An 18,232-nucleotide genomic window follows, 5' to 3' on the forward strand; every position below is an offset into this window, starting at 1 on the left:
AATTAAAATCTATTTTACACACACACACACACACACACACACACACACACACACACACACACACACACACACACACACACACACACACACGAGAAAATTTCTCTGTCCTCCATCTGGGGGACGCTGCGCCGTTACTTGTGGGTTAGAGGTGTGTGGTAGTGGAGATTGGCACAGAACTATCAAAAGCTGACTCCTCCCCCCTCTAACCCCTCCCATCTCCTTCCTGCTCAGCCCTGATCAGTTTTAGTTTTGTGCCTGTGGAGTACAGACACAGTTTTGATTTCTCTTTAGGAATTTTTTTTTTTTTTATTATTTCTTCTTTCACAAATACCTAGTCCCTGTTTACAGGTGACAGGTATAACAGTGGAAGGGGTTAGTATCCCATTCCAGACTGCTGCAGGGAGGCCACTATACCTTCGGTCACTGGGGCCTTCAGAGAGAGAAAGAGAGAAGACAGCAGCATCAGGTACTGGACAGCCACAATCTGTCATTGACAGTATTGGGCTGTCCCTATTTCCTATTATTAATGTCCCTATTTCCTATTATTAATGGTGAATTTATTGGGACTACCAAACTCCTCCTCCCCTCCCCCCCCCCCCCCCCCCCCCCCCCCCCCCGCGCGATCACCCACAGACAGCACGGAGGCTGATCTGGGGTGAAATGTGAGGTGGAGGACTGTGTTAGGTCCGGGAGGGTGTTATTCACTCCCTGGACCGTTACTTGGCTGCCGTGACAACCGCTCTGTGTAGCGGCGCACGGGAGCCGAACTTCCGGTTTTTGACGAGATGAGAATGACGTCAGGCGGGCAGAGCCGTCTTCCCGCTCAGCTCTGCCCGCGCGCGCGCACGGCTGGTCACGGCGCCATCTTCTCTGCCTGCACACAGGGGACGCTGTGCTACGGAGGAGGATTACATACACAGGGGGATAAAAAACCGCAAGTATAAAAGGGGGGGAGGGGGATCACAGTGTCTCCTCTAGTCTGGTGGCTAGAGCAGCATATTAACAAAGAGCAAGTCTAGTGGGTTGAATCTCAGATATTTTTTAACACAACTTGGGGGACATAGTTCACCAGAGTAAAGATGACCAGCAAGCCAGAGAAACCTACTAAGGGAAAAACAACCTCAGTGGTTTATTTCTCATGTTCACAATGTGGCACAAAGCTGGCTAAGGGGAGTGCTGACGCAGGGACCCTCTGTACATCATGCTCTGGTGCACCAGCGGCAGATCAGCAGGGCAGATCCACAGATCAGTCAATGCCCCCTTGGGTCAAGGCCATGGTGGACGCAATTTCAGATTTGCGTCAGTCAAGGTCGGAAGCAGCTTTGGCCCAGACTCAGGTGGAACCGCTGTGGGCCCAGAATATGGGAAAATGTCTCACTGATTTGACTCAGTCTGTAAATAAATTTGTAAGTTCGGCCAGTAGTTCGGCGGCTTCTAAGCGAACGCAGCCGTTACCCGCTATTGCATTTCCAGGAGAGGAGTTGGATACTCTGACATCTCCATTGGAAGAAGGGGAGGTAGATCCTGAAGGGGACGAAAATTCGGCTTGGGAAGATGAGGATTTATCTACTAATTCAGGTGTTAGGCTACTAATAGAAGCCATTCGTCAGACCCTTAATATTCAGGATGAGGCAGTAGCCGAGACTTCTTCCTCTTTCTTTAAACGACAGAAGAGACAGGTTACTGCGTTCCCTTCTTACTCGCACTTTGCGGATATTTTAAAAGAACCCTGGCTAAAACCGGATTCCCGTTTCCAGGCGCCTAAAAAGTTAAAGTTTCTATATCCTTTTACAGAAGAGGATACAACAATTTGGGAAACCGCCCCAAAGGTAGACGCCCCTATTTCGCATTTAGCAAAAGCTACGGTTATTCCGTCAGTACAGTCTGCGACTTTAAAAGACTCTACCGATAGGAAGATAGAAGCATTACTAAAATCTATGTTTTCCTTATCAGGTGTTTCTCTCCGTCCAGTTCTGGCGAGTGCCTGGGTGCTTAAAGCCGTTGATGAGTGGCTTGCACAGGTTGTATCTGGGATGCAGTCAGACGATCCGTCGGAGGCCATTCAATTAGCAGAACAGATTTCTGAGGCCCTTACTTACGTGGGTGAAGCATTATTGGATTCGGTGGCGCTACAGTCCCGTGTTTCTGCCTTAACAGTATCCGCAAGACGATCTCTTTGGCTTAGGGTTTGGAATGCTGATTCGGACTCAAAGCAGACCTTGACGGCAGTCCCTTTTGAAGGCGAATTTCTTTTTGGATCAGAGTTAAAGAAAATTATTTCAGATACTACGGGGGGAAAGAGCCCTTTCCTTCCGTCTGCTCCAAACAAACCAAAGCCTACAAGATTTCGGTCCTTTCGTACGCAGGGCAGAGGTAATTTCCAGTCCTTTCGACCCTTCTCCAGATTTCCACGAAGGGGATCATTCAGAGGTAGAGGAGCTCAGGCTACTCGCAGACCGTCCAGTAAGCCTGCCGACAAGCCTGAGGCATGACGCTTCGGGCCCTCTGGAGGGATCAATACAGGTTGGGGCTCGTTTACTTCACTTCAGGGAAGTGTGGCTCCTATCGAAACCGGATCGGTGGGTAATAGGGGTCATTTCCAGAGGATATATGTTGGATTTCGAAGAAGCAGTCCCAGCCCGACTAATTGTGACGCCTCTCCCAGACGACCCCTCCAGACGTCAGGCTCTCCTTCAGGCAACAGCAAAACTATTACAAAATGGAGTAATCCTTCCGGTCCCAGCTCCTCAGAGAGGTCGGGGCTTTTACTCGGGTCTTTTTCTCGTAGACAAGCCGGACGGTTCGTTTCGACCCATTCTAAATCTAAAAGCCCTCAATCCGTACCTTTCATCCCAGAAATTCAGGATGGAATCCATTCGCTCCATTATCGCAGCCATGGAGCCAGGGGAATATTTGGCTTCAATAGATATAAAGGACGCATACCTACATGTTCCAATTTGGACAGGACATCAATCACTTCTGAGATTTGCAGTAGGTCCGTGGCATTTTCAGTTTCGGGCCCTTCCCTTTGGTCTTTCTACGGCTCCCCGGGTGTTTACGAAGGTCCTGGGTCATGTCGTCGCAGTTCTCCGTTGCAAAGGGGTCAACATCACTCCATACTTGGACGACCTGTTGATCAAGGCCCCGTCACCGGAGATTCTCACTCAGAACCTGCGTCTAACGATAGAGACTCTACAGTCTTTCGGGTGGATAATCAATTTTCCAAAGTCATCTCTACTCCCGTCACAGAAAATGGTTTTTCTGGGTCTTCTATTCGACACCAACAGCCAGAAGGTGTTTCTTCCTACAGACAAGATTCAGGACTTACAAGCCAGAATCAGAACCTTGTTAAAATTGCCGGCAGTATCAGTCCTCAGATGCATGCAGGTACTGGGCAAGATGGTAGCCTCATTCGAGGCAGTTCCATACGCCAGATTCCACGCCCGACCTCTTCAAGCTCAGATTCTCCACTGTTGGACTCGGACGGATTCGCGCCTCGAACTGCAGTTGATACGCTTGTCGATAAGAACTCGTCAGTCGCTCTACTGGTGGCTTCACAGTCACAATCTGAGGAAGGGTGCGCCGTTCACGGTCTGGTCTTGGATGATGGTAACCACGGACGCAAGCCTCAGCGGTTGGGGAGCAGTGTTCCAGACTCATCATTTACAGGGGCGCTGGAGCAATCAAGAGTCAAAACTACAAATCAACATTCTGGAATTGAGAGCGATCCGGTATGCTCTCATTCGGATTCAGACCATGGTGCAGGGCCATCCAGTTCGGGTGCAATCCGACAATGCCACGGCAGTGGCTTACATCAACAAACAGGGAGGAACTCGCAGCTGGTCCGCAATGAGAGAGGTTGCTCAGATTCTCACGTGGGCGGAGCGTTGGATTCCCGTGATTTCAGCCATTCACATTCCGGGAGTCGAAAACTGGGAAGCAGACTTTTTGAGTCGTCACACGATTCATCCGGGAGAGTGGGAACTTCACCAGGAAGTGTTTCTTTCTCTAGTGGATCGCTGGGGAGTGCCAGAATTAGACCTGATGGCGTCACGGCTCAACAAAAAACTTCCGGTTTACGGATCAAGAACTCAGGATCCTCAAGCATTTCTGATCGATGCACTAACAGCTCCGTGGCAATTTCAGCTGGGTTACGTGTTCCCACCAATTCCACTGCTCCCACGTCTACTCCAACGCATTCGGCGAGAAGGCCTTGCAATAATTCTGGTGGCTCCGGATTGGCCACGCCGACAGTGGTACACTCTTCTAAACAGCATGGTCGTCGGAGACCCCTTTCGCCTCCCTCTGCGACCAGATCTTCTGCTTCAGGGACCTTGTCGCCACCCAGATTTAAATCGGCTGGCTTTGACAGCTTGGTTCTTGAATCCAACATTCTGAAGGCAAAGGGCCTTTCTCGTGCGGTTGTTCAGACAATGATTCGGGCTAGAAAGCCGGTGACTTCTGGCATTTACCATAGAGTATGGCGTATTTACATTGCTTGGTGCGAGAAAAGGAACTTGACTCCGCATTTGTTTAGACTTCCTCGCCTGCTCTCCTTTCTCCAGGAGGGTCTTGACAAGGGTTTAAAACTTTCTTCCCTGAAGGGTCAGGTTTCGGCCTTGTCGGTCCTTTTTCAAAAGAAATTAGCAATCATTCCAGAGGTTCAAACATTCCTGCAGGGAGTACTTCGAATTCAACCACCTTTTGTTCCTCCGATTCCTCCCTGGGATTTAAACTTGGTACTTAAGGCTCTTCAAAAGTCTCCATTTGAACCTCTAGAATCTGTGGAACTACGTTATCTAACACAAAAAGTTGTTTTTCTGTTGGCAATTGCCTCAGCTAGACGAGTGTCTGAGTTGGCGGCTCTTTCTTGCAGGCCACCCTTGTTAGTGTTTCATGAAAATCGGGTGGTGCTGCGGACAAAGCCTTCATTTCTTCCAAAGGTTGTTTCAGCATTCCATTTAAATCAGGACATCGTTCTTCCAGCTTTTAATCCGTCATCTTCTCAGGGGGAGGATTCCCATTTGGCTCTCTTGGATGTTGTTCGGGCCTTACGTATTTATTTGTCTCGCACGGAGGCTTTCCGTCGTACGGATTCCTTGCTGGTATTGATTGATGCTCCCAAACGAGGTTGGCCTGCCTCTAAGAACACTGTGGCCCGTTGGATAACTTCGGCCATCAGACAGGCTTACGTGTCCTCAAGCGTTTCGGTTCCTGACTCAATTAAGGCTCATTCGACTAGAGCAGTTGGAGCGTCTTGGGCTGTTCGCGGTGGTGCATCTGTTGAGCAACTATGCAGGGCGGCGACCTGGTCGTCAGTCCATACGTTCACAAAGTTTTACCGGTTTCATACTTTTAGTTTGGAGACTGCCTCTGTTGGGCGTCGTATTTTACAGACGGCTATGCCGTCAACGTCTCCCTCCTCTCATTAGCTTGCTTTGGGAAATCCCACAAGTAACGGCGCAGCGTCCCCCAGATGGAGGACAGAGAAATGGGGATTTTTGTTTACTTACCGTAAAATCTCTTTCTCTGAGTCCATCTGGGGGACGCTGCGATCCCTCCCATAGTTTGTCTGGTTTAATTGGTTAATTTTTTATTCTGGTCTATCTCCTTTGGCTTGGCTAAACGTTAACTGATCAGGGCTGAGCAGGAAGGAGATGGGAGGGGTTAGAGGGGGGAGGAGTCAGCTTTTGATAGTTCTGTGCCAATCTCCACTACCACACACCTCTAACCCACAAGTAACGGCGCAGCGTCCCCCAGATGGACTCAGAGAAAGAGATTTTACGGTAAGTAAACAAAAATCCCCATTTTCATGTACTTTCAATGGAAGGTTTGGAGAGCCAAAAATCGGTACAGACCATAAAAAAAAAGGTACTGTACCTATTAAGGTACAGTTGGAGGGTATGTTTCCGCATGTTTACATTAGTACAGTAGCATGTCTCACACTGCGTTTGTTGGAGAAGGGATGAGGCTGCCATCTAGTTCAGAGCAGAATTTCACCAATCGGCTCCTGTCATTTTTTCAAACAGTCTGTGATATGGAAGTTAGTAGCTGATTGGCTAGTACTTTATCACGTGCTATTTATCACTCTCCGAGGCTTGATAAATGGGGGCCAGTGTGTTCAGATTGGGTAAAGTTCTTAAGCTGAATGTTCTTTAAAGTGGACAGGCACTGATATCTATTACCTTGTTGTTGCAGGTGATGTGGTCATAGTAATGGAGGGAAAATCATTATGCGGTGTGCAGTGCTGAGAGATGACTTGCAGTATGTGTAACATTATCGTCTCACTACATTGTCTCTCCAACTTTATGCTAGGGCTAAAGGCCTCCATACACTAACGCGACATGTCGCCGGCGATCACCCCGGCGGCCTCCCTGGGGGTAGGATGGCCCAAGATACATTGTATGTAAAAGGACAGCATATGATGTATCTTGGTCGATCCCAGCCATGCCTGCGGAGTCGCATGTGATTGAATGTGCTGCACATTCAATCTGGAGGATCTGATCCGATGCTTACTGGAACGCGGATCGGAAACTCCTCCAAAATGCCCGATTTCATCCGATAGATCGGGCCGAATGCCGAAATCGGGCATTATCATTTTAGTTCATGGGGTCTATAAGTTTGTCCCCTGCTGATTGGAAGAGAAGGCTGTGTGTTATGTGGTGTACTTTCTATTGAATGTGGAAAGCTATCACCATACACAGTTGTGTAGCTCTGACAGGCATGTAAATGCTGTTCCCTATGTTTTGGGTTGAATGCGTGTCACATTGACCCACTGTCTCATGATAAATGAGAAACTAGGTCTCACTAGTGTAGCTCCTAAACCTAAAGGAATAGTGGTCTAAAATTTCTTACTAGGTTTTTTGCCCTTCTCGTATTTCAACATATGTTCAGCAAGTCATAAAGGTATTGTGGATTCTGCACACTTGCCTTAGCATGCAATGTTGACCTAAAGCCAGCTGTCAGTTAGGTATAGTTGCCAAACAAACGAATACCCATGTTGTGACTGAGGATGTGGGTCCCGGGCAATGAAAAATAATTCAAATGTTAAAGTTGTGCGTTACCCCAGATTAGCATTTGGAGCAGTAAATGATTCTCACCTTGCTGGCTTCTTTCCTTGACAGATGGCTGCCGCTGGCTTCATCCATTGTCCTACTGGGAACAGCCCAGACGTTGCTCAGTGTTTTTTCTGCCTAAAAGAGCTGGAAGGGTGGGAGCCGGATGATGACCCTATGTAAGTGTTACCATTATTAATTCTTTCCAGTTTAGGGTATATTGTGCATGGTCTATTTTAGCATGTAGAAAAATTAGTTGTGCTGGTTGGCTATAGGTATGAGTGATACAAAGTAAAGTAACAACCTTAACATTATACATCAACAGACTAGGAGGGTGTCAATTACCTGCGAGAAAGCATCTTTATTTATTTTCTCTAACGTCCTAAGCTCTTAGCTCCAGTATATTTATGTGAAGAGACATCTCCAGGCTTGACCATACTCCCTGGAAGTTTCTTCCTTGTGTGACCGCTCCCTAGCCTCTCAGACTGGCATCCGTGGTCACCAGGACCCAGTCCTGTATGCCGAATCTGCGGCCCTCTAACAGATGAGCACTCTGCAACCACCACAGAAGAGACACCCTTGTCCGTGGCGATAAGGTTATCCGCTGATGCGATCCGGACCATTTGTCCAGCAGATCCCACTGAAAAGTTCGTGCGTGGAATCTGCCGAATGGAATCGCTTCGTAAGAAGCCACCATCTTTCCCAGGACTCTTGTGCATTGATGTACAGACACTGTCCCTGGTTTTAGGAGGTTCCTGACAAGTTCGGATAACTCCCTGGCTTTCTCCTCCGGAAGAAACACCTTTTTCTGAACCGTGTCCAGAATCATTCCCAGGAACAGCAGACGTGTTGTCGGGGTTAACTGAGATTTTGGAAAAATAAGAATTTACTTACCGATAATTCTATTTCTCGTAGTCCGTAGTGGATGCTGGGGACTCCGTCAGGACCATGGGGAATAGCGGCTCCGCAGGAGACAGGGCACAAAAATAAAGCTTTAGGATCAGGTGGTGTGTACTGGCTCCTCCCCCTGTGACCCTCCTCCAAGCCTCAGTTAGGTTTTTGTGCCCGTCCGAGCAGGGTGCAATCTAGGTGGCTCTCTTAAAGAGCTGCTTAGAAAAAGTTTTTTAGGTTTTTTATTTTCAGTGAGTCCTGCTGGCAACAGGCTCACTGCATCGAGGGACTTAGGGGAGAGAATTTCAACTCACCTGCGTGCAGGATGGATTGGATTCTTAGGCTACTGGACACCATTAGCTCCAGAGGGAGTCGGAACACAGGTCTCGCCCTGGGGTTCGTCCCGGAGCCGCGCCGCCGACCCCCCTTACAGATGCTGAAGATTGAAGGTCCGGAAACAGGCGGCAGAAGGCTTTTCAGTCTTCATGAAGGTAGCGCACAGCACTGCAGCTGTGCGCCATTGTTGTCACACACTTCACACCAAGCGGTCACGGAGGGTGCAGGGCGCTGCTGAGGGCGCTGCTGGGGGCGCCCTGGGCAGCAATATTTTATTACCTTAAGGCAAAAGAATACATCACATATAGCCATTAAGGCTATATGTATGTATTTAACCCATGCCACTTATCTAAATCCACGGGAGGAAAGCCCGCCGAAATAGGGGGCGGGGCTTATTCTCCTCAGCACACAGCGCCATTTTCCTGCTCAGCTCCGCTGTGAGGAAGGCTCCCAGGACTCTCCCCTGCACTGCACTACAGAAACAGGGTAAAACAGAGAGGGGGGGCATTTTTTGGCGATATACTGGATATATTTAAGCTGCTATAAGTAACAACACTTATATAAGGTTGTTCCCATATATATTATAGCGCTTGGGTGTGTGCTGGCAAACTCTCCCTCTGTCTCCCCAAAGGGCTAGTCTGGTCCTGTCTTCGATAAGAGCATTCCCTGTGTGTCTGCTGTGTCGGTACGTGTGTGTCGACATGTATGAGGACGATGTTGGCGTGGAGGCAGAGCAATTGCCGATAATGGTGATGTCACCCCCCAGGGAGTCGACACCGGAATGGATGGCTTTGTTTATGGAATTACGTGATAATGTCAGCACATTACAAAAATCAGTTGACGACATGAGACGGCCGGCAAACCAGTTAGTACCTGCCCAGGCGTCTCAGACACCGTCGGGCTGTAAAGCGCCCTTTACCTCAGTCGGTCGACACAGACACAGACACTGAATCTAGTGTCGACGGTGATGAAACAAACGTATTTTCAAGTAGGGCCACACGTTATATGATCACGGCAATGAAGGAGGCTTTGCATATCTCTGATGCTGCAAGTACCACAAAAAGGGGTATTATGTGGGGGGTGAAAAAACTACCTGTAGTTTTTCCTGAATCGGAGGAATTAAATGATGTATGTGATGAAGCGTGGTTTAACCCAGATAGAAAAATGCTAATTTCAAAAAAGTTATTAGCATTATACCCTTTCCCGCCAGAGGTTAGGGCGCGCTGGGAAACACCCCCTAGGGTGGATAAGGCGCTCACACGCTTATCAAAACAAGTGGCGTTACCGTCTCCGGATACGGCCGCCCTCAAGGATCCAGCAGATAGGAGACTGGAAACTACCCTAAAAAGTATATACACACATACTGGTGTTATACTGCGACCGGCCATCGCCTCAGCCTGGATGTGCAGTGCTGGGGTCGTCTGGTTGGATTCCCTGACTGAAAATATTGATACCCTGGATAGGGACAGTATTTTATTGACTATAGAGCAATTAAAGGATGCTTTCCTTTATATGCGAGATGCGCAGAGAGATATTTGCACTCTGGCATCGAGAGTGAATGCGATGTCCATATCTGCCAGAAGGAGTTTATGGACGCGACAGTGGTCAGGTGATGCGGATTCCAAACGACATATGGAAGTATTGCCGTATAAAGGGGAGGAATTATTTGGCGTCGGTCTATCGGATCTGGTGGCCACGGCAACTGCCGGAAAATCCACCTTTTTACCTCAGACCCCCTCCCAACAGAAAAAGACAGTCTTTTCAGCCGCAGTCCTTTCGGTCCTATAAGAACAAGCGGACAAAAGGACAGTCATATCTGCCTAGGGGCAGAGGAAGGGGTAAGAGAGGGCAGCAAGCAGCCCCTGCCCAGGAACAGAAGCCCTCCCAGGGTTCTGCAAAGCCCTCAGCATGACGCTGGGGCCTTACAAGCGGACTCAGGAACGGTGGGGGGTCGACTCAAGAATTTCAGCGCACAGTGGGCTTGCTCACAGGTGGACCCCTGGATTCTGCAGGTAGTATCTCAGGGTTACAGGTTGGAATTCGAGAAGTCTCCCCCTCGCCGGTTCCTAAAGTCTGCTTTGCCAACGTCTCCCTCAGACAGGGAGACGGTATTGGAAGCCATTCACAAGCTGTTTGCTCAGCAGGTGATAGTCAAAGTACCCCTCCTACAACAGGGAAAGGGGTATTACTCCACGCTATTTGTGGTACCGAAGCCGGACGGCTCGGTAAGACCTATTCTAAATCTGAAATCTTTGAACCTGTACATACAAAAATTCAAGTTCAAGATGGAGTCACTCAGAGCAGTGATAGCGAATCTGGAAGAAGGGGACTTTATGGTGTCCCTGGACATAAAGGATGCTTACCTGCATGTCCCAATTTGCCCTTCACATCAAGGGTACCTCAGGTTCGTGGTGCAAAACTGTCATTATCCGTTTCAGACGCTGCCGTTTGGATTGTCCACGGCACCTCGGGTCTTTACCAAGGTAATGGCCGAAATGATGATTCTTCTGCGAAGAAGAGGCGTATTAATTATCCCTTACTTGGACGATCTCCTGATAAGGGCAAGGTCCAGAGAACAGCTGGAGGACGGAGTAGCACTAACCCAAGTAGTGCTGCAACAACACGGGTGGATTCTGAATTCTGAAAAACAGGACCTACTAGCCCTTTGGAGAGACAGAGGGAGAGTTTGCCAGCACACACCAAAAACGCTATAATTATATAGGGACAACCTTATATAAGTGTTTTCCCTTATAGCATCTTTTTTATATATTTCTAACGCCAAATTAGTGCCCCCCCTCTCTGTTTTAACCCTGTTTCTGTAGTGCAGTGCAGGGGAGAGCCTGGGAGCCTTCCCTCCAGCCTTTCTGTGAGGGAAAATGGCGCTGTGTGCTGAGGAGATAGGCCCCGCCCCTTTTTCGGCGGCCTCGTCTCCCGCTCTTAACGGATTCTGGCAGGGGTTAAATATCTCCATATAGCCCCCGGAGGCTATATGTGAGGTATTTTTAGCCAAAAAAGGTTTTCATTTGCCTCCCAGGGCGCCCCCCTCCCAGCGCCCTGCACCCTCAGTGACTGCCGTGTGAAGTGTGCTGAGAGGAAAATGGCGCACAGCTGCAGTGCTGTGCGCTACCTTAAGAAGACTGAGGAGTCTTCTGCCGCCGATTCTGGACCTCTTCTCGTTTCAGCATCTGCAAGGGGGCCGGCGGCGAGGCTCCGGTGACCATCCAGGCTGTACCTGTGATCGTCCCTCTGGAGCTAATGTCCAGTAGCCAAGAAGCCAATCCATCCTGCACGCAGGTGAGTTCACTTCTTCTCCCCTAAGTCCCTCGTTGCAGTGATCCTGTTGCCAGCAGGACTCACTGTAAAATAAAAAAACCTAAGCTAAACTTTTCTAAGCAGCTCTTTAGGAGAGCCACCTAGATTGCACCCTTCTCGGCCGGGCACAAAAATCTAACTGAGGCTTGGAGGAGGGTCATAGGGGGAGGAGCCAGTGCACACCACCTGATCCTAAAGCTTTACTTTTTGTGCCCTGTCTCCTGCGGAGCCGCTATTCCCCATGGTCCTTTCAGGAACCCCAGCATCCACTACGGACTCCGAGAAATAGAATTATCGGTAAGTAAATTCTTATTTTTCCAAAATCTCAGTTAACCCCGACAACACGTCTGCTGTTCCTGGGAATGATTCTGGACACGGTTCAGAAAAAGGTGTTTCTTCCGGAGGAGAAAGCCAGGGAGTTATCCGAACTTGTCAGGAACCTCCTAAAACCAGGGACAGTGTCTGTACATCAATGCACAAGAGTCCTGGGAAAGATGGTGGCTTCTTACGAAGCGATTCCATTCGGCAGATTCCACGCACAAACTTTTCAGTGGGATCTGCTGGACAAATGGTCCGGATCGCATCAGCAGATAACCTTATCGCCACGGACAAGGGTGTCTCTTCTGTGGTGGTTGCAGAGTGCTCATCTGTTAGAGGGCCGCAGATTCGGCATACAGGACTGGGTCCTGGTGACCACGGATGCCAGTCTGAGAGGCTAGGGAGCGGTCACACAAGGAAGAAACTTCCAGGGAGTATGGTCAAGCCTGGAGATGTCTCTTCACATAAATATACTGGAGCTAAGAGCGATTTACAATGCTCTAAGTCTGGCAAAACCCCTGCTTCAGGGTCAGCCGGTGTTGATCCAGTCGGACAACATCACGGCAGTCGCCCACGTAAACAGACAGGGCGGCACAAGAAGCAGGACAGCAATGGCAGAAGCTGCAAGGATTCTTCGCTGGGCGGAAGATCATGTGATAGCACTGTCAGCAGTATTCATTCCGGGAGTGGACAACTGGGAAGCAGACTTCCTCAGCAGACACGATCTACACCCGGGAGAGTGGGGACTTCATCCAGAAGTCTTCCACATGATTGTGAACCGTTGGGAAAAACCAATGGTGGATATGATGGCGTCCCGCCTCAACAAAAAACTGGACAGGTATTGCGCCAGGTCAAGAGATCCTCAGGCAATAGCTGTGGACGCTCTGGTAACACCGTGGGTGTTCCAGTCAGTGTATGTGTTCCCTCCTCTGCCTCTCATACCAAAAGTACTGAGAATTATACGGCAGAAGGGAGTAAGAACGATACTAGTGGCTCCGGATTGGCCAAGAAGAACTTGGTACCCGGAACTTCAAGAGATGCTCACGGAGGATCCGTGGCCTCTACCTCTAAGACGGGACCTGCTTCAGCAGGGACCGTGTCTATTCCAAGACTTACCGCGGCTGCGTTTAACGGCATGGCGGTTGAACGCCGAATTCTAAAGGAAAAAGGCATTCCGGAAGAGGTCATTCCTACACTGGTAAAAGCCAGGAAGGAGGTGACTGCACAACATTATCACCGCATTTGGAGAAAATATGTTGCGTGGTGTGAGGCCAGGAAGGCCCCCACGGAGGAATTTCAACTGGGTCGATTCCTACATTTCCTGCAAACAGGATTGTCTATGGGCCTCAAATTGGGGTCCATTAAGGTTCAAATTTCGGCCCTGTCGATTTTCTTCCAGAAAGAATTGGCTTCAGTTCCTGAAGTCCAGACTTTTGTAAAAGGAGTACTACATATACAGCCCCCAGTGGCACCGTGGGATCTTAATGTAGTCTTGGATTTTCTCAAATCCCATTGGTTTGAGCCCCTCAAATCGGTGGAGCTGAAGTATCTCACATGGAAAGTAACCATGCTACTGGCCCTGGCTTCAGCCAGGAGAGTATCAGAATTGGCGGCTTTATCATATAAGAGCCCATATCTGATTTTCCATACGGACAGGGCAGAACTGCGGACGCGTCCTCATTTTCTGCCTAAGGTGGTGTCAGCGTTTCACCTGAACCAGCCTATTGTGGTGCCTGTGGCTACTAACGAGTTGGAGGATTCCAAGTTGTTGGACGTGGTCCGGGCATTGAAAATATATATTTCAAGAACGGCGGGAGTCAGAAAGTCTGACTCACTGCTTATATTGTATGCACCCAACAAGATGGGTGCTCCTGCTTCTAAGCAGACGATTGCTCGTTGGATTTGTAGCACAATTCAACTTGCACATTCTGTGGCAGGCTTGCCACAACCTAAATCTGTCAAGGCCCATTCCACAAGGAAAGTGGGCTCATCCTGGGCGGCTGCCCGGGGAGTCTCGGCATTACAACTCTGCCGAGCTGCTACTTGGTCAGGGGCAAATACGTTTGCAAAATTCTACAAATTTGATACCCTGGCTGAGGAGGACCTTGAGTTCTCTCATTCGGTGCTGCAGAGTCATCCGCACTCTCCCGCCCGTTTGGGAGCTTTGGTATAATCCCCATGGTCCTGACGGAGTCCCCAGCATCCACTTAGGACGTTCGAGAAAATAAGATTTTACTTACCGATAAATCTATTTCTCGTAGTCCGTAGTGGATGCTGGGCGCCCATCCCAAGTGCGGATTGTCTGCAATACTTGTACATAGTTATTGTTACAAAAAAATCGGGTTGTTATTTGTTGTGAGCCGTCTGTTCAGAGGCTCCTACGTTTGTCATACTGTTAACTGGGTTCAGATCACAAGTTATACGGTGTGATTGGTGTGGCTGGTATGAGTCTTACCCGGGGTTCAATATCCTTCCTTATTGTGTACGCTCGTCCGGGCACAGTATCCTAACTGAGGCTTGGAGGAGGGTCATAGGGGGAGGAGCCAGTACACACCACCTGATCCTAAAGCTTTATTTTTGTGCCCTGTCTCCTGCGGAGCCGCTATTCCCCATGGTCCTGACGGAGTCCCCAGCATCCACTACGGACTACGGGAAATAGATTTATCGGTAAGTAAAATCTTATTTTTTTGTTCTCTCTGTTGTCCAAACTTTTGTCTGGTACTGTGTGTGTAGGTGTGTGTGTACCATGGGGTATAGACGGGTCCACTAGGAGCCACTGGCACGGAGTTTGGGCTGGCTCCTCCCTATATGCCCCTCCTACCAGACTCTGTTTAGAAAATGTGCCTGGAGGAGCCGGCCACAGCTAGGGAAGCTCCATAGGAGTTCTTTTAGTTTTATTATTTTTAATAGTTTAGGCACAGAGGCTGCTGGCAACAGCCTCCCTGCTTCGAGGGACTAAGGGGGGGAGGAGGGGAGGGGAGGGGGGGGGGGGGGAGGGAGGGGGAGAGAGAGAAAGAGTAGTGTCCGCCTTGCGGGATCTGAGCCACTATCTCCGCTGACAGGACACTAAGTTCCTGAGGGGATCGAATGTTTGCCGTCACAGGGGATCACTCACTCCAGCAACATGCCACCACCCCCTTACAGAGCCAGAAGATCAGTGGCGAGTTAGTCACCGGCCCCCCTAGCAAGCGGGGAGCCGGTGTGAAGATGGCAGCAACAGGGTAGGGAGTGCAGTACTAACTACACTGGTCAGCAAGCCTGTCAGGGTCCCCGGATCGCTGCCAGCAGAAATCCTCAGGCCAGTATAAAGAAGTGAAGAGCGGGAAGAAGCACCATGTTTGGGGGGCGGAGCTCTCCTCAGGGCAGACCCAGCAGCATTCAGCGCCATTTTCTTGCCTGCAGTTCCTGTACAACAGATGCTGACAGGGAGAGCTGTCCCTCCAAGCAACTCCAGCTATCCTTTGCGGTACCAAGTGGTTTTGGGGGGGGTCTGTGTAAAGTCTGCGTAGTCTGTTAAGGTACACAGACAGCGCTAGTAGTTTCCTAAGTTCTACCTCATAAAAACAAACAAACAAAAAACCACTGTGTGTGGGTTGGCTCCAATCTTTGTATCTCTCTGTGGCATACTGGGGGGGGGGGGGGGGGGACGGGACTGTGTCTGACATTTCCTTGTGGGTGTTTAATATCTCACATAGCCATGTTTAAGGACTCTGTGTCATATGCTGCAGCAGATGTTTCCTCTCAGGAAGGATCCATTCAGGCTCTGTCCCTATTCCTGCAAAATCCCCTAGCATGTTCCCACAGAAACGTGCATTTGCCCAAATAATGCAAGATGACACGGATACCGATTCTGATACTGCAGACGGTGATGGGGATGTCCTGAGTGGGGCAGCATACCTTGCTAAGGGGGTGCAGCTCATGATTGCAGCCATTAGAGATGTGTTAAACATTAATGACACTGAGCAGGTTGAGGAGGCTTACTTCACTGACAGTAACAGCCTCGCTAACCTTCCGTGCGTCTAAAGAATTAAACGCTATATTTGAAAAATCCTGGGAAAACCCCGGATAAAATTTTTTCCAGATCCCAAAAAGGGTTCTGGTTGCTTTTCCCTTCCCTGAGGAAGATGGGAAAACAGGGGAAACCCCACCCATTGTGGACGCATCTGTCTCCAGACTGTCTAAAAAGGTGGTTTTACCCCTCCCTGGAACTACCGCGTTAAAAGAACCGGCTGATCGTAAAATTGACACTACGCTCAAATCCATTTACACTGCTTCAGGAGTGGCGTTAAGGCCCACTATTGCCTGTACATGCATTTCTAAAGCCATAGTAAAGTGGTCAGGCACATTACTAGAGGATTTGGATACAATGGATAGAAGTGACATTGAATTGTTTTTACGTAACATACAGGATTCTGCGGGGTTCATGGTGGCATCCATAAAGGACTTTGGTATGCTGACTGCAACAATATCTTCCATGTCTGTCTAAGCCCGCAGGGGACTCTGGCTACGCCAATGGTCTGCAGATACGGAATCCAGGAGAAGTGAAGAGAACCTACCCTACACAGGTCAGACTCTATTCGGGGATGCGTGGATTTCCACGATAACCGCGGGTAAGTCACCTTTCCTTTCCTCTGCTACACCTTCTACGAAGAAACCATTTTCTTCAGCTGTGTCGCAGTCCTTTCGGACCGCTAAGGTAAAAATGTCCAAGCCTCCTTCCACTTTCTTTAGGGGTGGTCGGGCAAAATCAAAAGAGCCTGCACCCTCAAAATCCTCAGCATGACGGTGGACCTTAAAGCCTGGAGTACGGGCTGGTGGGTGCGAGACTCAGACGTTTCAGATGCCAGCTTTGCTGACGGACGGGGCTATCCTACGGGAAGCCATCCTAAAATTGGAAAAGTCACAGGTCATTGTCCCAGTTCCACCTCGTATGCAAACAGGGGTTATTATTCAGACCTTTTCGTGGTATCGAAACCGGATGGTTCGGTCAGACCAATTTTGAACTTGAAATCATTAAACCCTTACCTGAGGGTGTTCAAATTCAAAATGGAGTCTCTCAGAGCAGTGATTTCAGGTCTGGAGCAGGGAAAGTTTCTGGTATCCCTGGATATCAAGGATGCGTACCTCCACATTCCGATATGACTGCCGCACCAGGCTTCTCTAAAATTTGCACTGTTAGACAGTCACTGTCTGTTTCAGGCACTGCCATTCGGCCTCTCCACTGCACCGAGGGTGTTCACCGAAATGATGGATCTCCTCCGCAGATGGGGTGAACATAATCCCATATCTGGACGATCTGCTGATAAAGGCATCATCCAGGGAGACGTTGTTGCAGTCCATTGTTCTCACAACTTGTTGGCTCAGGGAACACGGTTGGATCCTGAACCTTCCAAAATCACATTTGGTGCCAACCAGCAGGTTGTCCTTTCTGGGAATGATCCTAGACACGGAAGTGCAGAGGGCGTTTCTCCCGGAGGAGAAAGCGTTGGTGATGCAAACAATGGTCCGGGATGTCCTGATGCCAGCCCGGGTTTCAGTTCACCAGTGCATTCGACTTCTGGGGAAGATGGTGGCCTCCTACGAGGCTCTACAGTATGGAAGGTTTCATGCTCTGTCCTTCCAACTGGATCTCCTGGACAAGTGGTTGGTATCTCTTCTACACATGCACCAGAATACATCTGTCGCCGAAAGCCAGGATTTCACTCCTCTGGTGGCTGCAGCTGCCTCACCTTCTGGAGGGCTGCGGGTTCGGTTCGGGATTCAGGTGTGTATCCTTCTAACCACGGATGCAAACCTCCGGGGCTGGGGCGCAGTCACTCAGGGGGAAACCTTCCAAGGACGGTGGTCAAGCCTGGAATCCAGCCTTCCAATATACATTCTGGAACTAAAAGCCGTCTACAACGGTCTTCTCCAAGCGGCCCACCTTCTGCGAGATCGAGCATTTAAGTGCAGTCGGACAATGTAATGACGGTGGCTTACATAAACAGACAGGGCGGAACAGAAAGCAGAGCTGCAATGTCAGAGGTAATCATCCTCTGGGCAGAAAAACACGTGTTGGCGCTGTCGGCAATCTTCATTCCGGGAGTAGACAACTGGGAAGCGGATTTCCTCAGCAGACACGATCTCCATCCAGTAGAGTGGGGACTCCATCCGGAGGTGTGCACAGAGGTAACAGATCCTTGGGGTGTACCTCAAATAAACATGATGGCCTCTCGTCTCAACAAGCTTTGGCGGTATTGTTCCAGGTCGAGGGACCCGCAAGCCGTGGCGGTGGACGCCTTAGTGACTCGATGGGTGTTCCAGTCGGTGTATGTGTTTCC

The 18,232-nt window shown here is 49.5% G+C and overlaps 1 protein-coding gene across 1 annotated transcript in view; it reads left to right on the top strand.

The window, feature by feature from the left end:
- The window catches only part of BIRC5 (baculoviral IAP repeat containing 5), a 37,352-nt gene that overhangs the window by 11,658 nt on the left and 7,462 nt on the right, over positions 1-18,232 (top strand). The window contains exon 2 of the mRNA XM_063961302.1: positions 7,125-7,234. Coding sequence (XP_063817372.1) covers positions 7,125-7,234 — 110 coding nt within the window. The remainder of the gene's footprint in view (positions 1-7,124; positions 7,235-18,232) is intronic.

Source organism: Pseudophryne corroboree, chromosome 3, assembly GCF_028390025.1.
Source record: "Pseudophryne corroboree isolate aPseCor3 chromosome 3, aPseCor3.hap2, whole genome shotgun sequence".
Taxonomy (NCBI): Eukaryota; Metazoa; Chordata; class Amphibia; order Anura; family Myobatrachidae; genus Pseudophryne; species Pseudophryne corroboree.